Source organism: Cryptomeria japonica, chromosome 5 (genome assembly GCF_030272615.1).
Source record: "Cryptomeria japonica chromosome 5, Sugi_1.0, whole genome shotgun sequence".
Lineage (NCBI taxonomy): Eukaryota > Viridiplantae > Streptophyta > Pinopsida > Cupressales > Cupressaceae > Cryptomeria > Cryptomeria japonica.
Genome location: NC_081409.1, coordinates 852,038,501 through 852,066,266, shown reverse-complemented (window position 1 = coordinate 852,066,266; position 27,766 = coordinate 852,038,501). Strand labels below are relative to the sequence as shown.

The 27,766-nt window shown below is 38.0% G+C and overlaps 1 protein-coding gene across 2 annotated transcripts in view; it reads right to left on the bottom strand.

Annotated features, from left to right (window-relative positions):
* Positions 1-1,482: 1,482 nt before the first annotated feature.
* LOC131069448 (protein STICHEL-like 3) overlaps positions 1,483-27,766 on the bottom strand; it is an 87,640-nt gene continuing 61,356 nt past the window's right edge. For both annotated transcript variants that reach the window (XM_058004869.2, XM_058004870.2), the window contains exon 7: positions 1,483-1,850. In XM_058004869.2, the coding sequence (XP_057860852.2) occupies positions 1,773-1,850 (78 nt within the window). In that variant the 3' untranslated portion in view covers positions 1,483-1,772. The remainder of the gene's footprint in view (positions 1,851-27,766) is intronic.

The following is a 27,766-nucleotide window of genomic DNA, read 5'->3' as shown; positions in this document are numbered from 1 at the left end:
ACATCAATGCAAAGAAATCTAGAGCATTATCCAAACCAATTTTGATAGACAACTAGACTATCAACAAACTGTAATCACCAACCACATCAATTATCAACACCATCATTTGTATCAATACATCATATTAGGTGTAGACATCAGACACCAAGAAGGTGGACATCCACAACACAAAGTATCTACAACCAATAACCATTCCATCCCTATCTCAATGACAACTGATTATCGACTGCCATTAATCTCCTTATACTTTGACAACATCTAGCTTTATCATCACTACCTCAACAACTGTAACAATTCTCTATTCAACCAATTACCATATCATCAATGACAAAACAATAAAGACAACGCATATTGTTGAACATCAAGTTGACATCAATGACAACACATATTGCCAACAGTTCATAAAACAATATGTTCCACACATACTAATTCATAGTTTTTGAAACAAAGAAATTTTGTAAAAAATGTACATCTAATCTAATAATCTTCCTTCATGATCTCTTTGGCAACGAATGTACTTTTACTCATGCATAGGTATAGAAATCAAATTGTTTAGAAGCCTTCAATTATCAATCTTCAACTCTATTTGTTCCATGACAAGCAAAAATTGAAGTTAAGAAAGTATTTAGTTTGAATCTTTTGTTTCCAAATGAGGTAAAGTAAGGTTTTCTTCTAAGGTCTTTAAAAGTCAATTTTAGGGTTGAAACTCATTTTCTCAATTGAATAGCCAATCTAAGTGGTCAAGAAAATAAAAATTAAAGACATATAGGTTGTAGAATGTATATTGTAGAATGGATGAACCCATGTCTACATTGGTGGCTTTGTTTTATTTGAAGAGCTATTTTACTTTTGTATATTAATTTAGTAGTTATTTTATTTATTAAAGAATTGTTTCATGTTGTTTTATTTACCTATGAGTTTTTTTATTTTTTAAATATATGTTAGCTCTTTACTAGTTTTTGTTAATGTGCTCATGTTATTATATTCCACCCTGTCAAGCCGTAGTTATAAGAATTCTTGATATAGTTATTGTTTTGTTTTTTTTTCTTTTAAAAGGCTTTTCTATATAGAGCCATTTTTTGGATGTTCTACTTTTGTAAATGGGTTCACTCATAATTTCTCTTGTTTACCTAACCCTCTATAATTAGTTTCTTAATTTCCCAACTAGAAAATATTAATAATAACTTGTATGAAAAATTAACCCCTTTACTATTTTTTCAACTAAAAATTATGTTGTTTCAAACAACTTTTAATAATGAATAGCCAACTTTCTATATTAAGTTATATAAAAATGTAATACACTAATTCACATATAATACACTTGTACTGATAATATTTTCTTTCTAATATGAGAATTCAAAGAAACTTTATTTGTATGAAATATGTGTAAAAATCATAATATTTTCAATTTGAATTTGCACATCTAAATTAATTGTAAATTATTCATGAAAGAACCTTTTAAATAAATAAATAAATAAAATTATGATGACAAATAAACAAATACATGATAGCACCTTGATCCTCCAATATCCCACCAAATAAATTTTGATTATTTAAATTTACTTACATCACAAACTCTAAATGCTTAAAATTAAAGAAAAGCGGAATTAAATAAGAGGCATGCATACACCTGCCTAAGTGCATTTCCCTCTCTAAATAAGATATTACATTCCATTGAAATACCTTTTACATTGATCATTCTCGATGAATTTACATGTTGCCTAATTTCTTACAACATTTGGTTTAGACATGAAAGAGACAAAATTTGTAGATTACGGTCTTTGCTTTGCACATGGAACAAGTTTTTGAAAGAACCTTGGTCTTCTCGTCTGATTCTTGGATTTCATGCTCTGCAATAAACTAACTTTGTTCAGATGACAAACTTGAAAATAACTTACCCGGACACATACCCACAACAAAAAGATTCAAATTTCAAATCATTATAACGGTCATGTTCAAAATTAAAATACAAATGCCAACAAATCTCTTATGGACATTATACATCCACAAAAACAAAATAAATATTTCTAAATATTAATTGGAACTTGAATCGGGCATTTAAAAGCATTCTCTGTGGCTTTGCCTCTAGAGAATGTTGGAATATTAAGGTTGATTCTAAAAAAGAGGTTTAGTGACTAGTTTATTATTGTTATTAAAATAATAAGCTACAACCTCTTGAATGGTAGTTTCCGAAGTTATGTTAGAAAGGTTTTATAAAGGTCATATTGTAATACATTGAAAATCAACTCAATAATACATCATTATTTGTGTTTTCATTACTACGTAAATTTGATGCTTTATGATTTTCTCAATATGGTATGAGTCCAAGGAACATTTAATGAAGAGAAAACATTTGCATAAAGGATACAATCAGGAGTCTCAATGAACTATTTATTATAGTTGTTGCCCATTGGAAAATCATTAAGCTTTGCCAGTGAATATATATGGGGAGTAATCTTATTCTGATATAGTGAAGAAACATGGGCCATCTGGTATGTAAAAATGTAGTTATACATTACAAATTTACATAGATGACTCTCTTTAGTGTAGGTGACTCCTATCATCATTCCCTTAGCATCTCCTATCATTCCCATAACAACTTTGCATCATTAGCAAAATCAACTCATCTATTTGATGTTGGTAACCTAGGAGGGTTTGATAGAAGAAGAAACAATTAACAAGAGTGCAGCATGTTTGTAACAAAACCTTTTGGCCCCCAAAGTTTGATTGAGGCAACCCTTTTGCAATGGAAAGAAAAACCTGATAGGGATAGTGTTCGAAATGGACAAAATCCTCACCCTTCCAACCATCGACTTCACTTAGATGTGTTACATTGTTTTAGGAGGCGATCATCCTGCTATTAAGTCTGGAAGAAGTATGGCCACTGATATTCTTCAAGAAATACAGGAAAGGAGCCTTGAAAACTAGCAGAAAGCATATGGGGTAATTACAGGTTATGGGATTTTAGATAGTGTTAGATGCTATCTGTTGTGGGAAGGACTAAGAAGTTAAATCTAGTGCTAGAGGATTTCCATCATCAGCAAGTATATTGTGAAGTTTTTTTTATTTTGAAAACAAGAAGGGATCTGGTGAACTGAACATGAGTTTTTGTCCAAATAGTTCAAGAGTCTGTGGATTGAGAGAATTATACCCTTCCAAGGATCATGAGACAACACTTTACAGAGCAATGTGGATGTAGCTCGACATGGATTATTGTCCAATCCAATAATTCAAAAGATATGTGATTCAAGAGTTCAAGGATGTGGTAATCCAGGACCTCAAGGATTCAAATCAGGAGCCACACCCTTCCAAGGGTTACAAGGCAGCTTGATGGAGTTCTACCTTGTTCAGAAACTGCTTTTTCAAATAAAATCTTTCAAAGAATATGTATTTGTTTGTTTCGATCAACATGTTTAGTTGTGTGAAATGTAAACCTTAAGGTAGATTGTTGGAATATTAAGGTTTACATATGTAAAGTCACCTTATTGACTTGTAGTTATTGTGATTAAAATAATTAGTTATATTCCACTAGAATGGTAGTTCAGGAAATTCTGTTAGAAAGGCTTTATAAAATCATATTGTGATACATTGCAAATAAAAATAAAAATCATTATTTGTGTTTTCATAACTATGCAAATGTGAAGCTCTTTGATTTCTCCAATAGAGAATAATGAAGGTCGGCTTTGGGACTGCAAATTCTGAAAATTTAAAGTTTCAAATGCCTGTTTCTTATAAATATCAAATGGTGCATATTCTTTCTTTCACACAGCATACTGTGGATACTTGTAGCGCTGTGATCTTACACGAAACAAAGAGATTTTTTTCTAAAAGAAGCCTCTTGATAAACATGGAGACATTTTGAACATGTTCACAGACATGTCTGGACTAACAGGCATCCTATCCTTTCTCAAGATAAAGATTTCATACCTAGGAACAAGCATGAAATCTATTTGATGTTGATGAATATCAATAACATACACACATTTGTAAAGCTCCTGATAGAGACTTCCCAATATATTTCAAGTTAATATAATACCAATAATTTCCTCCAAACTTTTTAGTCTCACCAATTTTACAGACTTACAAAATGATCGTAATAATGTTGCAGAATCCTGGATCATTTACGAGTAGTTCACAGCTCCATTAGAAGAGGAAGGAAAATTAGTGATGTGGTATTTTGTTGATGATTAAAAACACAAAATCAATAAACTACCCTAGTCCTCCTCTTGCATAGATAATGGAAATCAGTTAATTATGGGAAAACTGGGTTAAGTTTGTGCATATGAGTAAGATTTTTATTGTATAAGGCACAAAGATGTTACTAACTACCAATATCTCATGAATCAAACTAACGCATGCAACTTCTGCAACTGTCAAATCCCCATCATATCATTTACTGTCATTTTCTCCTTTAAAGATAGAAGCAAGAGACAAATTTCCTTCATCTTGAGTGTCTCTTTACAAGTCAATATTTTGATTAGTAAATATAAATTTTAAAGGATGCGTAAATTTTAAACTTGATTTAGCTTTTACATCATTGAAATGGTGTGCCTTGGAGGCAGAGCGGACGGCAGGGCAGGGGCTGCAGGTTTCCATTGACAAGGGAGGTTTGAAGGTGCGGAAAGGAGGGAGATTCAGCATGATAATGGCATGGAAGACATCCCACCATTTGTTATAGTGGCAAATCACATCCTTGTGGGAAGAAGAGGGGGCTTCCATGCCCATGAAGAAGCTGAGAGGAAAGGGTTTAATCACCCATGGGGCCCTGTTGAGGTGTATTTTGTACATGACCAAACACAGAATAAAATACCCAAAAGGTACCTTATCCTCTCTTGATTAAAGTCTCCGAATGCTGAAGATGTCGCGGAAAGGATCAATCGGGATGACTTCAAGGTTCTTTGTTGTAGGATCTCTACGTGTGGATAAGGTCTCTATGGTATGATGTGATTTTGCTGGAATCACAAGGGGACTTACACTCGATGACCTAAACGTCTGATTTGCTGGAATCACAAGATTTTACTGGCTTAGATTTGAAAAAAAAAGGAAAAAGGATGAGGTCGAGGAAAGGATCTAATTCTGACACTAAGAATGTAGGAGCAATGAATGATCTTTGATGAAATTCTAACTAAGTCTTGTTTTGACATCCTAGGACCATCTCCACAAGGTTAGTGCGATCTTCGGAGGAGAGCTTTATGATGTTCAGATCATCGCCACAGGCATAGACACCATCAAGCTGATGCATATCAATGAAGGAGCGACAATTGAAGTTAAGCTTAAGCTGAATGATTCCAGTTGACTACACAAGGCAAGTCTGCAATCAACAAACTGCTAGTAGTATGGACATACGAATTTCACCATCAATCAAACACATTTCTTTCACTCATCTAATAACATGAAATCAAAACTGAGAAGTATAGAGACCACGCAAATTGTTGAATCGACCCATAGATTTCACCATTTCTTCAATGAAGTTTTACAAGTCTTTTACAACATCTTGGCAACAATCTTTGCCTTCTCTCTCTACTCTACTCTAATTGCTATTCTATCAATTGACTATCCACTATTAGCTAACTATTCACCTTCTAACTACTGACTAACTATTGTTGACTCCTATTCACTAACTATTTTCTATTATCCTTTACAAATGAAGAGTCGGGGCTTATATAGTGCCCTTAATACAATTCAATGGCTAAGATCCATTTGAGATCAATGGCTAAGATTCTATAATGAAAACCCTAATTAGGGTTTGTTACAACAAACTCAATTCTGACCAATGAAATAATTGTATTAATTGGACACATATCTTCTTTGGAATATTCGACCAATGGATAGCTGGGGTAGGTACATCGAAGTTTGTGCCACCTTTAATGAGCCAGGTACATTGAATCTGGACATGCTGAGGTGGACCAATCTGAATGGAGGAGTGATGACTAGGATGCCACCTTATCTAACACTTGGTTGATGCCAATTTGGTGATGCCTTCCTTCAAAGGCTGGACTGGAGGATAGATGGAGAAGGTCGCCCTTAATGATGCTGGACTGGAAGAGGTTATTCCTGATGATGCTTGACCGAAGAAGGCCGTCCTTGTCGATGCTAGACGGGAGGAGGTCGCCCTTGTCCTGGCTTGATCTTCTTTGATGAGGGTCCTCCAAGTAGTTGATCTTCCAACTCCGGGGCCGCCATTTGATGCCTTTGTTGCCCAAAATTCATCATCTTTAATGCTTTCCAACCTTTCAAAGGCAATAAGAATGTCCAAGCTTCCCTCCAAGGTACCCTGCACATCACAATTTAGCCAAAATTAGTGAAAAATAAGCTCCAATAAGATTTTCGCTCTGGACCCTCTGGAAGGGTCAGGAGCGAAATTCACAATCTAGGCTAAACTGCTCAATCTTTAAGTTTCAAACCACTTCACAAGGCGAAGTTAGACCATTTTCCAAGTTAGGAACAAGGTTTCAAGCTCAAACAAGGTGGCAAATGATGTTTATGATGAATTTCTCTCTGGACCCTCTTGAAGGGTCAGGAGCGAAATTCCTCTTCCAGGCTAGAATCCATCATTTTTCCAAGGTTTTCAAACATTTCCAGTTTTCCCTTCAAAATGCCTTGCAAGTCAAAATTTGGTCAAATAAGGCAAGAAATGAGTCCTAGATTGATTTTCGCCCTAGACCCTCTGGAAGGGTCAGGAGCAAGATTCGCTTTGGACCCTCTGGAAGGGTCAGGAGCGAAATTTGACTTTTTGAACTCTCCGTCAGGATCATTTTATGAAATGTAACATTTAAGTATAAGTGCTTATACTTTAAGTTATATTCCATATATACTTTCAGGACGTTTGAGAGTGGTTTCAGACCTCCAAGAGTTATATTGCAAAATCTAGTTTTTGGAGGATTTTCAGTTTTCCAGACTTAGTCAAATTTCAGGATTAGGACATTCTAGACTTAGCCAAATTTCAGGATCAGGACATTCCAGACTTCGTTTCAGGATCAGGACATTCCAGACTTCATCACTCACCAACTTGACCTAACTCAAGCAGAACCTGCTATCCAGGTGATCCCCTGGAGTCTATTAATGTGTAAAGATATAGTAATCAACAGATGTTGGCACAAGATACAGAAAATGATTCCCTTCCAAGTCAAGCACAAGTCCTGATCAGATGATAAAGCTAGAGAGGAACAACCTCGGATTCCAAGCACTTCATGAATAGATATCTAAGAAATGAGTCTAACATAAGATCCAAGATATTGCCAGTGTGCGAGCAACAACACAAACGCCTTGCTCACGAATGGAGGCTCCCACTCAAGACACCTAAACTAAAGCAGACGACCCGACGAACTGACTCAAGGCAAACTAAACTAAAGCGCACACCAAATGCAAACTGAGCCACTCAAGATCACAAGTCAAATGACTCAAGGCAAATTAAGAACAAGGCTCAAAAAACCTCTAACTAAAGACACACAAAAGGAAAACCTACTCTAAACCTATATAGAAGACTCCCAGACTCAACACGACTCAAAGAAGCAAAATATATACATGACTTCACATGATTTCTCAGGTTGTGCAACAGGAGCACGGCAAACATGATGGTTCTCAGTCGGGCAAATTCATCCTTAAATACAGAAAAGCAAACTCTCACCATGCATCTCTCATACTCAAGCAAATTTTCACTTAAAATAATCAACTGAGGTAATTCGTTAGGACCATGATCAATCCAGATGTAAGTTGTTTTCCCAAAATCCCCATAATCAAAATCATAATAACTTTCAAGGCTAAAATTAAGGAAAGAGACAACCTGACACATTTCTGGCTCAGACGGAATTGTATTGTCGGAAGCGAGGTCACCAGCCGCTTCAGGAGGTCGCCATTGGTGATGAACTATTCCACGAGCATTCACAGTGTGTTGATCTTGATTAGGAAAATCATCTTGTAACAAGCTCAGCGCCCCTTTGAATAGCTCAAGATTGTCTGTTTTCACTAAGATATCTTGCATAAACCAGGCATCTTCATGAAATTTTGTGAGCATGCCTTCAAAAATGAGAGTCTCCTTGATGGATCGAGCTTCAAACATCTCCTCTAGTTGATCAAATATAATCTCTGGTGGCCTTTCTCCTTCATGCATAGTCTCGGGAGGTCGGAGCTGATGATGGATCATATCACTCACAGTAACTTGCTTGTCTTGAAAAAATTTGGGTAGTGATTCCACTTGTGCTTCCTCTACAAGATCTTTCAATGCTTCCTCAAATAGCATAATGGTGATGAAATCTTCAAGCGCCCCTTTGAATTGTTCTTCATACCTGGTCTCACTTATGATGATTTGTATTTCTTTGTTCAATATGTCAACTTGATTGTCCTCTTTAAGAATGCCATTCGAAACCTCTTGTATTTCATTCTCAAGGATTTCCTTCTGTAGTATAAATGAGAATTCCTCAAGGAATGAGTCATCTTCTCCTTTAATTGCTTGTTCAACTCCTAGATCTTCCTTTATTATTGTTTGAGTATTCTCAACTGATTCTTCAACTTTTGTTTCATGGTTTTCCTTTTCAGGTGCAAGGCATGGCAAGCTATCCACTGTAATACATTGTCCCTCAAGTGCATTTGTATCGTCAACGTACAACTGATCCTTCTCACAATCAAAGGCTGGACCAATGTCCTGCTCATAGGTTCTCCTAAATTCAACTGCAAGATGTGCACCCCAAGATCTGTTAATAATATATTCTTCCTCAGACAAAGTTGGCATTCCAAACTGGTTTCTGACTTGATTGATAGCCATTTCACATACTGAGTAAGTAAATTCAGAGTGAGGTGAGTTGTGAATTCTACACCACAATGGTAGCAATATGTTTTCTAAATGTATTTCACCATTCAAAATGAGCTGACTCTCGATTATCCACAAGAAGCTTAGAAGAGGATCCTTGCTCTCTGGGACACTGAAGTTGCCTTCTTCTGTTTCTGGCCTGGGGACATCCCAAAAGAAGATTTTTCCCTGCGCTGCTAATTCCATCCTTGATAAGTACTTCAAGCAATGCATTTCATCATGTTCCTCTGTCTCGTGGATTCAACACTGCCCTGGTCTTGCAAACTCGGACAATCTGTGTGGATAAAGCTGTGTATCTAATCTCCACCAAAGTTGAGGAAAATCAACTTGTTGCTGCTCGTGAAACTGTTGCCGCTCCATTGAGAAATCTTTTCTTTTTGATTTTTTGATTCTTTGATTTTTTTTTTGGATTTTCTATTTTCATCCTTTTTTGGATTTTCTATTTTTTCACTTTTTTTGGATTTTCTGGAATAAGGCAGATCTTGAATATCTCAGATTCAACTTGAACGTTCAACTGGTTCCAACTTGCTTCCTTGTTTTCGCAAGTCCAACTGACGATCCAACGATCACCTCCTTTCTTTGTACCACCTATGTCGAGTGTTGAAGATGACTTCCCATTGATCTTCCTTGGATTCAAGAGTTCGCATTCACTCACCTTTCTTCTTTTTCAATTCTGTCGAGCGTGGAGGGTAAAAAAAGGTCCTTAAGATTACTCCTTGCAAATTTTGAAGTGATAGAATTTGGATTTTCAGGTGTTTAGGAATTCATTGCGACCTGGTTGAGCCCTCCTTCTAGCGCCAATTTTGTTGAGCGCGGGAGGAGGGACAAAAGTCCTGGATAACCCCTTCCGAATTAGGATCTCAATTTCATCTACTCACGGCATGATAACTTCTGCCCTCCTTCTAGCGCCAATTCTGTTGAGCGCAGGAGGAGGGACAAAAGTCCTGGATAACTCCTTCCGAATTAGGATCTCGATTTCATCTACTCACAGCATGATAATGCTCTGCCCTCCTTCTAGCGCCAATTCTGTTGAGTGCGGGAGGAGGGACAAAAGTCCTGGATAACTCCTTCCGAATTAGGATCTCGATTTCATCTACTCACGGCATGATAATGCTCTGCCCTCCTTCTAGCGCCAATTCTGTTGAGCGCGGGAGGAGGGACAAAAGTCCTGGATAACTCCTTCCGAATTAGGATCTCGATTTCATCTACTCACGGCATGATAATGCTTTGCCCTCCTTCTAGCGCCAATTCTATTGAGGTGTATTTTGTACACGACCAAACACAGAATAAAATACCCAAAAGGTACCTTATCCTCTCTTGATTAAAGTCTCTGAATGCTGAAGATGTCGCGGAAAGGATCAATCGGGATGACTTCAAGGTTCTTTGTTGTAGGATCTCTACGTGTGGATAAGCTCTCTGTGGTATGATGTGATTTTGCTGGAATCACAAGGGGACTTACACTCGATGACCTAAACGTCTGATTTGCTGGAATCACAAGATTTTACTGGCTTAGATTTGAAAAAAAAAAGGAAAAAGGACGAGGTCAAGGAAAGGATCTAATTCTAACACTAAGAATGTAGGAGCAATGAATGATCTTTGATGAAATTCTAACTAAGTCTTGTTTTGACATCCTAGGACCATCTCCACAAGGTTAGTGCGATCTTTAGAGGAGAGCTTTATGATATTCAGATCATTGCCACAGGCATAGACACCATCAAGCTGATGCATATCAATGAAGGAGCGACAATTGAAGTTAAGCTTAAGCTGAATGATTCCAGTTGACTACACAAGGCAAGTTTGCAATCAACAAACTGCTAGTAGTATGGACATACGAATTTCACCATCAATCAAACACATTTCTTTCACTCATCTAATAACATGAAATCAAAACTGAGAAGTATAGAGACCACGCAAATTGTTGAATCGACCCATAGATTTCACCATTTCTTCAATGAAGTTTTACAAGTCTTTTACAACATCTTGGCAACAATCTTTGCCTTCTCTCTCTACTCTACTCTAATTGCTATTCTATCAATTGACTATCCACTATTAGCTAACTATTCACCTTCTAACTACTGACTAACTATTGTTGACTCCTATTCACTAACTATTTTCTATTATCCTTTACAAATGAAGAGTCGGGGCTTATATAGTGCCCTTAATACAATTCAATGGCTAAGATCCATTTAAGATCAATGGCTAAGATTCTATAATGAAAACCCTATATAGGGTTTGTTACAACAAACTCAATTCTAACCAATGAAATAATTGTATTAATTGGACACGTGTCTTCTCTGGAATATTCGACCAATGGATAGTTGGGGTAGGTACATCGAAGTTTGTGCCACCTTTAATGAGCCAGGTACATTGAATCTGGACATGCTGAGGTGGACCAATCTGAATGGAGGAGTGATGACTAGGATTCCACCTTATCTAACACTTGGTTGATGCCAATTTGGTGATGCCTTCCTTCAAAGGCTGGCTGGAGGATAGATGGAGAAGGTCGCCCTTAATGATGCTGGACTGGAAGAGGTTATTCCTGATGATGCTTGACCGAAGAAGGCCGTCCTTGTCGATGCTAGACGGGAGGAGGTCGCCCTTGTCCTGGCTTGATCTTCTTTGATGAGGGTCCTCCAAGTAGTTGATCTTCCGACTCCGAGGCCGCCATTTGATGCCTTTGTTGCCCAAAATTCATCATCTTTAATGCTTTCCAACCTTTCAAAGGCAATAAGAATGTCCAAGCTTCCCTCCAAGGTACCCTGCACATCACAATTTAGCCAAAATTAGTGAAAAATAAGCTCCAATAAGATTTTCGCTCTGGACCCTCTGGAAGGGTCAAGAGCAAAATTCACAATCTAGGCTAAACTGCTCAATCTTTAAGTTTCAAACCACTTCACAAGGCAAAGTTAGACCATTTTCCAAGTTAGGAACAAAGTTTCAAGCTCAAACAAGGTGGCAAATGAAGTTTATGATGAATTTCGCTCTGGACCCTCTGGAAGGGTCAGGGGCGAAATTCCTCTTCCAGGCTAGAATCCATCATTTTTCCAAGGTTTTCAAACATTTCCAGTTTTCCCTTCAAAATGCCTTTTAAGTAAAAATTTGGTCAAATAAGGCAAGAAATGAGTCCTAGATTGATTTTCGCCTTGGACCCTCTGGAAGGGTCAGGAGCGAGATTCGCTTTGGACCCTCTGGAAGGGTCAGGAGCGAAATTTGACTTTTTGAACTCTTCGTCAGGATCATTTTATGGAATATAACATTTAAGTATAAGTGCTTATACTTTAAGTTATATTCCATATATACTTTCAGGATGTTTGAGAGTGGTTTCAGACCTCCAGGAGTTATATTGCAAAATCTAGTTTTTGGAGGATTTTCAGTTTTCCAGACTTAGTGAAATTTCAGGATTAGGACATTCCAGACTTAGCCAAATTTCAGGATCAGGACATTCCAGACTTCAGCACTCACCAACTTGACCTAACTCAAGCAGAACCTGCTATCCAGGTGATCCCCTTGGTGACACTCGAAAGCTAAAGGCTAACAGATAAAACCCTAAAAGACCAAGAAAACAAACCCTAGAAAGCAAAAAGCAGGGGTCCCCATTTGCAATGGGGCGATGTGTGAAATGGTCACAACAGGCCCCGACTAGGGAAGAAACACTGGCCGCCAACAGAGGAATTATAACAACAATGGGTATTGGAGGAACCAAAATTTTGTTGGTAACAAAGGAAGGAAACCTAATCAGGAAAAGTTTACTTTCAAACGGCCATAGAGTAAAGAAATGATATTGCCATCAAAATATCTGGAGAGTAGCAAGGCTTGACTGCAAGATAGAGTTTTCTTTGTTAAATGAATAGGGCAAGGAGCTTCAAAGAACAAAATCTCAAACTGGTAGAAAGAAGTTTGGGGAGATGAAGTATCTGCTAGGGCTTTTTTGAATGATTATTTTCTAATCGAATGTAGGTCAGCAGTTTTAAAAGGAGAAATTTTGCAGGGAGGCCCAATAATGATGGAGGATTTAGAGTTTTACATTAAGGCATGGGCGCCACACTTCAACCCAAATGTGCACAAGGTAGGAAAAGCCCTGACATGGATAAGGCTTTACGATCTACCTACAGAATATTGGAGTGAGGAATCACTATGAATTATAGGTGAAGAACTAGGCTCATCCATAAAAAATAGATAGGGCACTTTTTGAAGGAGAGGATGGAACCTTCACAATAATTTGTGTGGAGATAGATCTGGTTGATGGTTGTTGTGGGGAACTAGAAATCATCTCCGAATTAGGTGCTTGGAAACAAAAAGTCGTTTTAGAACAACATTTGGCAAGGGATAGAGCAAGGCCCTTGGATATCCCATCCATTCAAAAGGTTAGAGTAGATTTGGAAAGTGATAGAAGGGAGGAGACTGAGAAGTTTCCAAGGGAATGAAATTAAAAGCAAATAAATATTGCCAGCCAGGTTTCTTTCAAAAGGATATCGGATTTGAGACTCAAATGTCTCCTTATCCATGCGGACCCTCCAGCTCTACTCGCAGTCAAATTGATTCTGGGTAGCGCTCATTTGAGCAGGGATGAATACCCAAGAGATAACACCAGTATCTCCTCCAGATTCGTGGCGTCTTTGCTGGCCCAGAAGCTACCCAAGCAGTTGGTTTGGAATCTCACCAGGGAACTCTTTCCAGAAGAAATTCTTCAAGAATTTCAAGATGTATTGAATAAGGCCCTCCATGACTCTGGTGCGCCCAGACCAAGCGACCGAATTCTCTTTAATGCCCATGGTGAACTTATCAATTACTACCCATTCCTACTGGACCTGAAGGGTAAAGAATTGGATAGGCACAGAGCATGTGCTAGTGCAGGACTGAGCTACCTCAAGTGGAGATTCTTAGGAGACGACCTAGAGGCTCAAGAAAAAGAGGAGGTTCTTTTCCAATTTGCAAGGCTGAACGGATTCTTGCCTACGAATGCTGCAAAAGCAGAGCCAAAACCAGAGCAGAGTTGCAGAGGTGGCTCGAGCAGAGGTCGAAGGAGCATGGGTCGTGGCCGGGGCTCATCAAAAAGAAGAGGTCGAGGCCGTCCTAGGAAGCAGCTGCCACAACTCGACCTCCCCTCTTCAAGCTAGGCTTTCTGTTGATATCTCATTTTGATTACTGGATACTCAATTATATTTGTATATTTCTATTAGGTTTTAATTTTCATGTTTAAAACTCTGGTTCTAGGCAGTTGGAAACTTGCCATCATCGTTAATAGTCTGTTTGCTTTTCCTAGACTATTAAACTTTTGATGGCTTAGAAAAAATGGCGAAACCATAAGCTTAAAGGTCTTCAGCTCTTGGTGGGATCTTTGTGCTCTCTAAGAGTAGGTGTTTTTTGAATGTCTTGGAATTCAGTGATTAACCTATGTATTTAAACAAATTAATACAAATCTGGCTTTTCCTTTACCGATCAAAAAAAAAATATTGTTGGGAGTTCTTTGGAAGAGGGGTCAGCAGAACCATGCTCTAAGGAATTTGCACAAGGTTGTTATAGTGCTAACAGGGGGCTAGAAGGAGAGGTAAGAAGTGCAATAATGACCGTTAATTCGACCATAGTTGTAACTCCAGATCAAACAAAACTAAGAGGTTTTGAGCAAAAAGTTTTGCTGCCTTTTGATCCTCTAAGAAGCACAATTCGCAAAGAAGAGAAGGGGATGAGAGCCAATAGCTTTTAAGCCACTCTTGCCTAGGTTGGGAATGATAAGGAGGATCTAGTAGCAGTAATGAATGAGGACACTCTTGAAGAAAATTTAGATGCAGAAGGTAGAACTCCAAGCAGAATGGGCACAAAGATAGATGGTGAAACGATTGATTTGATCAAAGACCTCTTTGGGACTCCTAATTTGCAGCGCCTCAACAAAGGAGACGAAGTTGTTGAGTTGGATCCTTTGATGAGGATGAAGGCTGGGACCCCTCAGAGGCAAAGGAAGATGGAGTAGACAAAGAAACTTTGTTAACCCAAGAGGAAAAGGGAGAGGAGTGTGTAGCTGCCTCTATAGAGTAAAATTGGGAATAAGACAGAAAAAGAAGAGAAAACAGCTCCAGACTGTGGAGAAAGGAAGAAGGTAGGTAGGAAATCTCTCCAAGAGAAGTGTAAGGTAGACGGGGATGTTGAGGGTTAGGTAATAGTAATGCTACAAGAAACAAAATTAAGTGCTGAAGAAAGTGATTGTTTTAAGAAGAAACTCAAATTTTGGCCAAGAGAGTGGGTCCACTTTGAAGGAGCTTCGGGTGGTCTGGTGATGATAAGAAGACCCCAAGTTGTGTTAACAGAAAAGATTGTTGAGGGTGGATAGTGGATGAGTTGCAAAGTTAGAATTTTGTCTTCAAACATCCAATTCATATTGACAAAGGTTTATGGGCTGAATTCTTGCATTGGCAAAGGGGAGACCTGGACAGAAATTGATTTATTCCTTACATCTAGGCCTCAAGATTTCATATCATTGGTGGAGACTTTAATGCAATCTTGCACAACTCTAACAAACAGGGAGTAGTGTGAAGGAAAATGCAGTCCCAATGAGACTTTGAAGAGTGGGTTGAAAGAAGCAAAGATGAAAAAATCGTGTAGATCGCGATTTCTCGGGTGTCAAACGTCCCAGCGAAAGATTTTTTGCTGAAAATCACGAATTTCGGGCGGAATAAATCACGATTGAAATTTAAAAAATCACATTTTAAAATGGCACTAACATTTGCTGGAACCCTAAAAGGTAAAAGGTCATAACGCACGTGAAAAAAGAATGCACGATTTCAGCTTCATCCATGCACAGAGCTCCCCGATGGCCGATGCAAAAAAAAAACACAAGACTTTATTCAACCTTCATAATATTTAGTATCAATATTTTTTTATCACTGTTCTCATTATAGAATGATACTAATATTTACACCTGTTCCTTCCGTATGCAAGACTTTATTCAGCCTTATAGTGACCTTATAAAAATTATAGAGTGATACTAATATTTTTTATCACTGTTTTCATTATAGAATGATACAATATTTTTTGTGGTCTAGAATCTACAATATGTATTTGACTCAAACTTATTTAGAACTTAACTTGTTTTTTGGTATATGGTATGCATTTGGCTCAAACTATGATTTATATATGATAACCAGTAATATGTTATTTATGTTCTATAAATTTAGTGTATATGTGTATTTTTTTAAGAATATTTTAAGAAATTATATATTTTCAAATGTTCGATAAAGTTGCCGATTAAGAGTTTTTCATCTTTGGAAAGAAGTATGCTAATGGAAATTCAATTCTGCAATGGCTCTTACACCTAGACCAATAATGGTTGGGCTTCAATCACATAGCAAGAAAGATAGATAGATTCTTCTAGAAAGGATACTTGGGAGATTTCCCATTACGTTGGAGAGCAACATACAACCATGGTCCAGATTAGACCACTTCTCCAACTAAGTCTTTTGGGAGACAAAAAGCCTTACAAATATCCCTTCAAATTTGAAAATACGTGGGTAGACTATCCAAACTTTTTTGGTCTAGTGGAGAAACGGTGGTAGGAGAGTAGAGTGGATGGCTTGAAGATGTTTTAGGTAGCATTGAAACTAAAGTATGCCAAGGAGCAGCTTAAGGAATGGAACAAATTTCATTTCAGTAACATCTGAGTCCAAGAAAGCAGTAGAAGATGAGATGGAGAACCTTAATAATGAAGTTTTTGGTTGCGGGCATGAACGAAGAAAGCGTTTTGAAGGAGAAAAGGCTGATGGGTGAAAATGAAGTGTTATTGGCTAGGGAGGAAACTTATTGGAGATAGAAATCTAGAGAGGTGTGGTTAGAGGATGGTGAGAAGAATATGAAATTTTTCCACCACAACACTAAGGCTAGAAGGATAGTAAATCAGATCTCGAAAATTAGGAAAGGGGATGGTTCGTATGTGGAAGATTTGGAGGAGATCAAAGCAACATTAGTAAACTTCTTCAAAGGGTTGTTGAATAACTAGGATGGATCACACTTGTTGGCACAAAGAAAGATTTTGGAAAACATATCCAAGGTAGTATCAGAGGAACAAAATATGATGTTGATGGCTTGCTTCTTTGAGGAAGAGATCGAAATGACACTTTACTGGATGCATCATGATAAAGCTTTGGGCCCAAAAGGCTTTCCAACCTCCTTCCAAAAATGTTGGGGTATCATCGACACAGATTTTTTGAAGCAATTGAAGACTCAAGAGCTTTAGGTAAGACTCTAAGAGAACTAAGCAATACTTTTTTAGCCCTCATACCCAAGAAAGATTGAGCTTCTTCACTAGAAGATTATTGACCTATTTCTCTTTGCAACGCTTTTCACAAGAATTTAGCAAAGGCAGTAGCAAATAGGCTCAAGAAGGCATTCTAGATATCATTTCAAAAGAGAAAACAACGTTTGTCCAATGCAGATCCATTTTAGATTGAGTAATAATAGCTCAATAGGTGATTCACTCATTACATAAACAAAACCATCAATAGTGGTGATCAAACTAGACATTAAGAAGGCCTATGATCAAGTGGGTTGGAGATTTTTGGTAAAGTCAATGGAACCTTCCAGTTTCACGAGTGATTGGCTTGATTAGAATTATAATTGGATAGTGTTGTGATGTTTACACACATCGGCCCATTGCAAATGGGAACCCCCACTTTTGTTTTGCTTTCTAGGGTAGTGGTTAGAGTCTTTTGCTATTGACCTTTGCATTGGAGAGGTATAGTTGGTCAAGAGGCTAGAAGTTAGGAGGATAGCCCTTCCTGTGAGGGGTGAAATGAAGTGATGTGAGATGAGAAATCAAATCAAGAGGGTCACATAGGGTGAAATTTGTCTAAGTAAGGGAAAATTTCCATTGCCCTCTGGCAAGAGCGATTTCCATGGCCTAAGTTTTGAGTGACTTCCTTTGCCTCGGTTTAGGAGTGAATTTCCTTCTCTTGCCCTCTAGGAGATCCAAGATACCCTTGGTCATCACAAATTGCAATGTGGAGCTTTGGTAAAGCAAAGAGTTTGATCTTTTAGCCCGGCTTGATGCAAAATTTGGCTAAGTATATGAAGATTTCCTTTGCTCCTCAGTTGGAGCGAAATTCACTTCCATTGCCTAGACATTGGAGATAATTTCTTCCTTGACAATCAAAGTGGAGTGGTTGCATGGCATAAACAAGAGTTTGGTGGTGGAGTTCAAGCCTATTCAACTTTGCAAGTATTTCCTTCGTCATCAAGGTGATCTGATCATATTTCAGTAAAAGGTAAGTTACTAGGGCAGAATTTGACTAAGTACATGAAAATTTCCTTTGCTCCTTCCTAGGAGCGAAATTCACTTCCTTTGCTCCAATTTTTTAGCGAATTTTGTTTCCTTTGCTCCTTCTCAGGAGCGAATTTCCTCTCCAAGCTTCCTATGGCATCTAAAACCCCATTGGATCAGCATGTGATGTCTTAGTTTGAGCAATGAATTCAACCCTTGGGCAATAGTCATGAATTTTTTGGCAACAATGCAACAAACTGAGAGGGGTGGTGAATCAGTTTGCACCAAAAACTACTGCAACTTAAACCACAAAACAGATCTGATAATTAACAGTTAAAGCATTAATCAACACCACATCAAGAACACACATAACACCAAAATTTTTGACGTGCAAAACTCGGTTAAGGGAAAAACCATGGTGGGAACCTACCCACAATGAGATAATACCCTATTGGGAGTAAATGTGAATATTACAATGGGAATGCACATGCATTCAGGCACACTGCCTAGAGCTCCCTGCTCAAAATAAGAAACCTAGAAAGGCTACAACCTTAAGGGAAGACTCACTGCCTTACAAGAAGTCTCACTGACTTACAAAAGTATTCGGACTACAATCCGGATCGTATGAACTGTGAAAATAGCATCTCCATATACTTGAGTACAGTTCCAGTTAAGCACACAATCTGCAACACGTCTCTTCTCCACACTTCCAAAGATCAAATCACTTGTTTGCACATCTAATTCGATCATTCAATCGCATATACAACGCAGACACTTGCAAACATACATCTTACATGATTATCGCATATATTTATACAAACCCTTCAACCTATATTTCAAGGTTGGCTAAACCCTCAATACAAATTACAAAATAATATCCTCACATGCTACAACAATACATGCGGACCAAAACAATGTCGGCTAAGACATAGTCTAGACCCAAATCAATACCACAAACACGCAAAACCTCCAAGAATATCGCATAACATGAAGAACATCACCGGACAAGGAAAATATTCAATAATGTGCACAATAATCAATGCGGACCACCAATACGGATAGAACACAATCAAAAGACATTCACAAGCAACGTGAATTGCATCACAACAACCGCAACAACTCAGATTATCAGAATCATCATCATCTCTCTACCAGAGCTCAAGAACATCAACATAATTGACTATCAACCTAAAAAATTCGCTTGTGGATATCCAAATCATGAACCAAGCTAACTGAGGACACACATCAACATCCAAAACACATTTCACACATCCACAACCAAAGATATAGCAATACCGGAGCAATACGAAGCACAAACTAGAATACCGAATAACATGAATAACTACATAACATCCTAAATACCGGATCTCATAACTCGATCAAATCATTACGCGGACCTCTGCAAATGGGAATGAACCATCTACAGACAGCATACCAGAAACCCTTTAAACCGCATCAACTCATCTGCAATACACAGGCTAAACCAACTCATCCAATCAAACTGCACATTGGAATACATAGAAAAAAACTTTCCAACAATCTCCACATATGTCACATATGTTGACATCAATGACAACATATCAGCCAATATCCAACAGAATTTTGCTAAGTATAAAGGTCATTTCCTTTGCTCCTTAGGAGCAAATCCTCTTCCATTACCCGCATCTTGGAGTGAAATCACCTTCCTTTGCATATTTATGGGTAAGAAACAAGTTTAAGCTCCTTTAATATTATTTTGATCAAGGAAAGAGATTAATACATCATAATTTGGACAAAAGGAAGGATCGAAGTGGTAAATTTAGAGTGACTTCCATTGCTTCTCTCCAAGAGCGAAAAACACTGCTCCTCTTTAGGAGCGAATTTCCCTTCCTTTTCTCATTCATAGGAGCAAAGTCATCTCCAAGGCGTTCGTTGAGAGGTATTTGATGATTTCTATGCATGGAAACCAAAAAAACCTAAGGAATGAGGTGATGGAATCAAGATCTAAGGGTGAATTCAAGTCACTTCCTTTGCTCCCTCTTAGGAGCGAAATACTCTTCCTTTGCTCTTTCATGAGAGCGAATTCACCCCTAAGGCCTCACATGGAGGTAATTTGATGCATTTGAGTGGATGGAATGAAGGGTAAATGGAGGAAATCAAGTTAAGTATTGAATATAAGGTCATTTCCTTTGCTCCTCTCCAGGAGCGAATTTCACTTCCTTGCTCTCCTTTGGGAGCGAATTTTACTTCCATTGCCCTAGTTTAGGAGCGAAATTCACTTCTAAGGCCTTCCTTGAGGTCAATTTGACACATTTTCACGCATGGATGGCTAAAAAATTAAGGTCTAAGTCAATGGAATGAAGGTAAGTGAATGTAATTGAGCTAAGTGTCCAAATTGCAATGACTTCCTTTGCTCCCTCTCAGGAGCGAATTTCACTTCCATTGCTCCTGCTTAGGAGCTAATTTCCCTTCCTTTGCCTTTTCTTAGGAGTGAAGTTGATTCTAAGACCTTCCTTAGGGGTGATTATACGTCCTTTTGGGCTTGAGGGCTAAATACTAGGACATCAGTTCATGTGACCAAGCTAAGTGGCAAATTTGAGACTACTTCCATTGCTCCCCTTTTGGGGTGAAAAACACTTCCATTGCTCCCCTTTGGGAACGAAATTTGCTTCCTTTGCTCATTTATGAGAGCAAATTTGCTTCCCAATCCTCCCTTAATGATAATTTGACACATCTGCACACTAAGAGAGCAAAACCACAAGATTTAAGTTGACAAAAGGGGAGAGATTGATAAAACCTAGCTAAGTGGTGAATTTAAGGGTCACTTCCATTGCTCCCCAATTGGAGCGAATTATGCTTCCATTGCTCCTCAAAAATTTCCCTTCCTTTGCTCTCTCATGAGAGCGAAGTTGATTTTAGCGCCTTCTTTGGAGTCAATTTGACACATAAATTGATGGAATGGAGAGAGTAGATGAAAATGTGGCTAAGTATTAATTTCCATTGCTCCCCTTTAGGAGCGAAATGTACTTCCATTGCTCCCTTCTAGGAGTGAATTTTACTTCCATTGCTCCTCTGTACGAGCGAACCTCCTCCAATTGCACTCAAAAGTCCGAAATTCTTCTTTTAAGTTTAATAAAGAGTGTATTGATTCAGTTAATTTTGTTATTTCATCAATATGATTCAAAATGTCTTCTTTCCAAGTCCGATTGGAGAATCAACGTGAGGAGTGAGGAAGCACATTCAAGATTACACCAAGATGGAACATAGCCCCAAGGCAAGCATGGCATTCAAAAGCAAGACTTCATCGACAAACACAAGAGGAACAAGGAAGGTGACTACATAAGAAGGATTCACTTATACAAGAACATGATCCAGACATCTAGGGATGTGGATGAAAGAATCAACAACATGAAGGTAATCACAAAGAAAGAATTAAGGAGTGAAGAAGCACTTATGGCATCAAAGGTTCATTCCAAGGCGATATCAAGGTTCAAAACCAAGAGGGAGTCAACATCTACACCTTGCACCTTCATGGCTTTCAACTTTGATGATATTCAGGAAGATAGTTTCAAAAGAGTTAATCAAAGTTAGAAGATTAGCTCAAACAACATGATACAATTTGGAAACACGCCTCCATCATCACCCCATTGAGCAAGTGACTAACGTTGAGTATCAAGGGATGTTGCTTGTGATGAGAGATGAGGTCTGCAAGTGAAAGTTGAGGTGGCATCCTAGTCACCATTCCATCAATTAGAGGGTTCCACATCAGCATGTCCAAATGCAATGCACCTGATTCGTCTATGAGGGCACGGACTCCAATGTACCTACCCCCGTTCTCTATTGGTTCACATTCAGCATTGAACCTAAATGTAATTTTCTCATTGGCCAGAGGGAGTTGTTGTAATAAACTCTAATTAGGGTTTTCATCTTGTAATGTCAGCCGTTGATTGTGAATCAATCCAAGCCACTCATTGTAAAGAGCTCTCTATATAAATCTCAAGCTTTTCATTTGTAAAGGCGAATAGAATAAAATAGAGGTTAATAGTTCAGAGCCAATAGTGAATAGTTTACAGTTATTAGATAGCAAGTAATTAGAATGGATTAGGAGGAATTGTTGTTAAGACTTGTAAATGGAGATTCTCTTTTCATTGAAGTTATGGTGAAATGTGTTATTTCAACAAGTCCCATGGTTTCTAATTCTCATTATTTGCATGTTGATTAAATTGAATGGAAGAATTTGTTGAATACATTTATATGGAATCCATTTAGTCCATACCACTAGCCTCTTGCTGATTGTAAGAGTGCCTAGTGTGGTCAACTTGAATTATATAAGCTTAACTTCAATTGTTATAGGTCCATTGTTTATGCATTAACTCGAATGGTAATCAATGTTTGATGATAATTATTTGAACATCTTTGAATTGCACCTTAGAAGATTGCACTGAACTTGTGTCAAACTATTCGGTTTGATGGTGAGACCTTACCCATTAAGATTCCATCAAATCATTCACTCTTCTCTTACATTCCTAGGAGTGGCATAGAATTTCTTAACCCTTGCCCTTTTGTCCTTTTTTCAATCCAAGATAGTTTAGGAAAGAAAGCATCACAAGATTGCAACATCATATGATAAAGTTCCAGCAATTCAAGCATTCAAATATACAACGTAAGTCCCCTTGTGATTTCAGCATTATCACATCAAACCATTGAGCTTATCCACATGTCATGCCCTGACATTTGGAACCTTGGAGTTGTCTCAGTTGATCGCGAAGCATAGCATTTGAGAGACTTTGTTCAAGAGAGGATAATACTTTTGGGTATTTTATTCTGTGTTCGCATGTGCCCAAAAAGCACAACAACAGATAGCAAGTCCCAGGTCTCAATGTTGATCAATGGTTTTTTGGAGGAGTTTATTGAAGCATCTAGAGGCATAAGGCAAGGTGGCCATTTGTCACCTTTCCTTTTCATTATCATGGTGGAGGCTTTAGGTAGAGCAATAAATCAAGCTGACCAGCAATTTGTTGCTCGTTTCTCATCAGCAATTTGCTAATGATACTCTTCTCTTTAGAGTAGTCAAGAGACAAGAAGCAAGGATCTTTAAGGGAATTCTAAATTTATACACAGCTGCTTCGAGATAGGATGTTGGGGCAAACAAATCAGAAATTCTATTTTTCTTCATGGTTGCAAGGAAAGTGCAAAAGATTGTTAAAGTTTTGTGTTTCAAACTTTCAAATGTAGAAGTTGATGATCAACCACAAGAGCCAAGAACCATCTGCAAACAAAACACCTATCACACAAAAGAGATCAAGCAAAGATAATATGCTCTATAACAACTAGAGAATTTTGTATTATGCACAAAGAATGATTGAAGATATAATATTGGAGGTACCAGGCTTGCAAAACTCGGCGAGCAATTCAAAAACTCGCGAGTAATCGCGATCCATAATGCCGCGCGAGTTAATTGCGGAAATACTCGGGCCGATTTTTTTATATACTCGCCGCGATTTTTTTGGCAAATAATCGCCGTTAATGGCCAAAACCCGCCCGAAACGCGGCACAAAATGCGAGAAAAACGCGACTTAAGTCGCAGGCAAAAAAAAAACCGAAGTCTTTATTCCATTTCGCGGCTCGCGCGACTCCGGAAGGCAAAAAACGCCACGCGATTTGCATAGGGTTTGCATTTGCATGCACGACCAAGTATCTTTTTGTATTGTTTTATTTCGAATACACAGTCATTTTGACTGTGTAATACACAGTCATTTGAAATGACTGTGTATTACACAGTCAAAATGACTGTATTGTTTGCATTTGCACGCACGACTAGGTATCTTTTTGTATTGTTTTATTTCGAATACACAGTCATTTGAAATGACTGTGTATTACACAGTCAAAATGACTGTATTGTTTGCATTTGCACGCACGACCAGGTATCTTTTTGTATTGTTTTATTTCGAATGACTAAGACTGTGTAATACACAGTCATTTGAAAATGACTGTGTATTACACAGTCTTAGTCATTTCAAATGACTGTGTAATACACAATCATTAGTAATTACAATTTACAGTCATTTCAAATGACTGTGTATTACACAGTCATCAATCATTTGAAATGACTGTGTAATACACAATCATTTGAAAATGACTGTGTATTACACAGTCACAGTCATTTCAAATGACTGTGTAATACACAGTCATTTCAAATTTTCAAATGACTGTGTATTACACAGTCATCATTACACAATCACAGTCATTTCAATTTTCAAATGACTGTGTAATACACAGTCATTTCAAATTTTCAAATGACTGTGTATTACACAGTCATCATTACACAGTCACAGTCATTTCAATTTTCAAATGACTGTGTAATACACAGTCATTTCAAATTTTCAAATGACTGTGTATTACACAGTCACAGTCATTTCAAATGACTGTGTATTACATAGTCATCATTACACAGTCACAGTCATTTCAAATCACTTTGTAATACACATTCATTTTCAAATGACTATGTATTACACAGTCATCAGTCATTTGAAATGACTGTGTAATACACAGTCATTACAGTCATTTCAAAATTTCAAATGACTGATGACTATGTAATACAAAGTCATTTTCAAATTTTGAAATGACTGTGTAATTGTTGACGTGTATTTTATACACCATCATACACAGAATAAAATATCAATAGGCATCTTATCCTCTCTTGAGAAAATAGTCTCTAACTGCTGAAGATTCGCGTAAAGGATCAGTTAGGAAGACTCCAAGGTTCTGGTTAGTAGGGTCTCTACGTGTGGACAAGCTTCCAGCGGTATGATGTGATTTGCTGTTTCCTTCAAGGGGTCTTACGAATTCTGAAAGTTCAAGATTTTACTAAACTAAAGAAACTTTTCAAAAATAACAAAAGAGTAGGGTTTGAAAGAGGTCTAGTCTAATCTAACCCTAAGAATGACTTCGTATGGACAAGACTTGGCAAGATTCAACCAACTTCAATTTTGCCATAAGATAACAACTCAATTGAAATTAGTGCGATCTTCTAAGGTAACAAAATGATATTCAATACATCAAAGATCAAAGATACTACCACGAAGGTACATATCCAAGATACAATAATGATTGAAGATTAAGGGACTCAAAGTATTCTCCAGTCGACCATGCAAGGCGTTCCTACAATCAGCAAGAAGCTAGTGGTTTGGATTACGAATCCTACCAAAGATCAAGTCTCACACTATGTCCTTCAAATTAACACACTACTTTGATTGAGCATGATTCAAGTAAATTAAACAACCATGAAGATAACCAAGAAAGTTGCAACAAAACACCATAACTTCAATATTTTATTGATTTCCAAGTCATCATGTACAACAATTGTTTGAATTCCTCTCTTCAAAACTCAATCTTGCTACAAAATAAAATTGCTTCTAACTTCTAATCTCTTAGCTATCTCTCTTCTCTATTACATCAACTATTGACTATTAACTATTACCAAATGAAATGAAAAATGGGGGTATAAATAGCATCCCCAATTACAATGAAAGGTCCAGATCGAAAGTAGATCAACGGACAAAATCATGACACCTAAACCCTAATTAGGGTTTGTTACAAATGGCCTCCTTTTTACTGAACAATATTAAATACATAGCCAAATATTAAATTTGGCACAAAAACCTAGGAGACATAAACCAATGACAAATAAGATGCCATGTCATCTATAACAACCTTTCATCTAGAATCTTATTCCCTTTCCAATGTTCTTTTTTGGCATATGCAATGAATCTTGTCACGATTCCTTCAATTTCTGCAATTGGAATCTCGAGAAGATTCTTCATACTCTCTTCCAAGTGGATGACCTGATCGAATGCATCTAGAAGGGCTGCGTCCCAAGTAGATTCAAGTTCCTTTGTTCTTTCAATCAGGAGCATGGTGGCAAACATTTGATCATATTGCTCATCTGTAACATTTGCGTCCTTGCAAAAGATGACCTTGATTCTATCCTCTAATTCCTGCATATCCACATCTGTCTCGACCTCGATCCTTCTGCCAAGAATGGTACGAAGTACCTCAAATACTCTGTCCTGGATCGGATTGATCACCTCCTCAACTTGGCCACATCTAACACTAATGTCCTCGAAGAAAACACTCTTCATATGGAGCAAGGTTGACCACTGAAACAAACTGTGAGATTCTCCATCCAAGATCTTCTCTTGCGCTAAAACTTTCCTTGATGTGTGTCTAATTACCTTCAAGACAGGAATGATGACATCCTAGGTATGGGCAAATGCGGCTACTGTTATCATCAAATTGTGGATTATCTCAAGAACTTGGATAGCTTGATGAATAGTCTTCATCATCCTTGTTACAAATTCTATGGCCACTGTATGAGATCTATCCATCCAACTACTTGTACGTTGGACCATGTTCCTGAATCTTTCTGCCTCATTGATTGATTGAAGTGGAAGTGCTTGCACTGGTGATCTAGCTGGAGCCTGACGTCCCAAAGGTTCATTGATGTGACTGAAATAAGTCCTCCATGCACCGACCTCTCTCTCAAGCTTTCTGTTCTTCTCCATTTCTTCTCTAAGCTTGTCTTTCAATGCCTCAAATGAATCGGTGGCATCATCTAAAGTCTGCTCTGCTGTAGATGGTCCTAGCTCAAATGTCTGTATATCATATTCCTCTGCTAGGATCTCACCTTCATATTTGTCTACTGCCGGTGTAGCTATCTGCAATTTCCTGGATCCAGTCTCATCTCGAATCATCTTGGAAATCTTGGTAGCCTTTCTCTTCTCTGTTACTTCATGGGAATGTCCAACAAGGCTCTCTAAATCAATTGCATTGTCCTCGTCCTCTACTACGATCACCTTGGTTAATCTTTCCTTCAACCAATCTGGGATAATCGATCTTGTTTCTTGAACTTGAATCTCTTTGTGCACTATTTCTTCTTGTCTGGGAGGAGATGTCATTTCATTGTCCTCTTTATCTTCATCTAAATCATAATCTTGGAGAGATCCATCTGGTGACCCTTGCTGTGCCTGTCCTTCCTCTTGCCTATCGTTCTGTACCATCGATTCCATGGATTCTTCCACTTGAATTGTTCTCTTCTCGGGTCTAGAAGATGTACCGGATGATCGATCTCTGTTAGCCTCTTGTTTCTTCTTGGAAGATTCTCTCTTTCCAGGTCTCTCTTTCCTCTTCGAACCTCTTGGATGGATATTGCCCTCACTGGCACATCGAAGGTTACCTTCACCTGAATTTCTAGGATTAGGATTGCCTTCACTCACACTAGCTCCACCTTCGGCTGGTTTCTCTTCCAAAGTGAAAGTCATAGCTATGCCTTGTTCTCTCAACTTCTGATGTTGTATGTCAACCCATCTGCGAGTACAAGACAAGACTGGTGCCATCAAAGTATCTAAATCCACGACCTCGGGCTCATTCCAATCTAACCTTATTGTTTTGCTTTCTCGATCATAGGAAGACTGGATATGTCTGCCACTGTCCTGAGCTTGGTCGGCCACTCTGTAAATCCTGCATTTCCTGATGAAATCCAAAGGCAATCTCGAATGCATTTTCCGTTTCACTTCAAGATCATCTAAGAGATTCATCATAAAATCTTCTATTTGGTACTCATGCCTAAACTTTCTACCGACTGTCTCCTCTAAATGTCCATGTGGATCAAAGCTTTCTCTCAAAGCAAAAGATGGAAAAGAATACAAGGCTAACTCCTTCTCTGCGTCATCCAT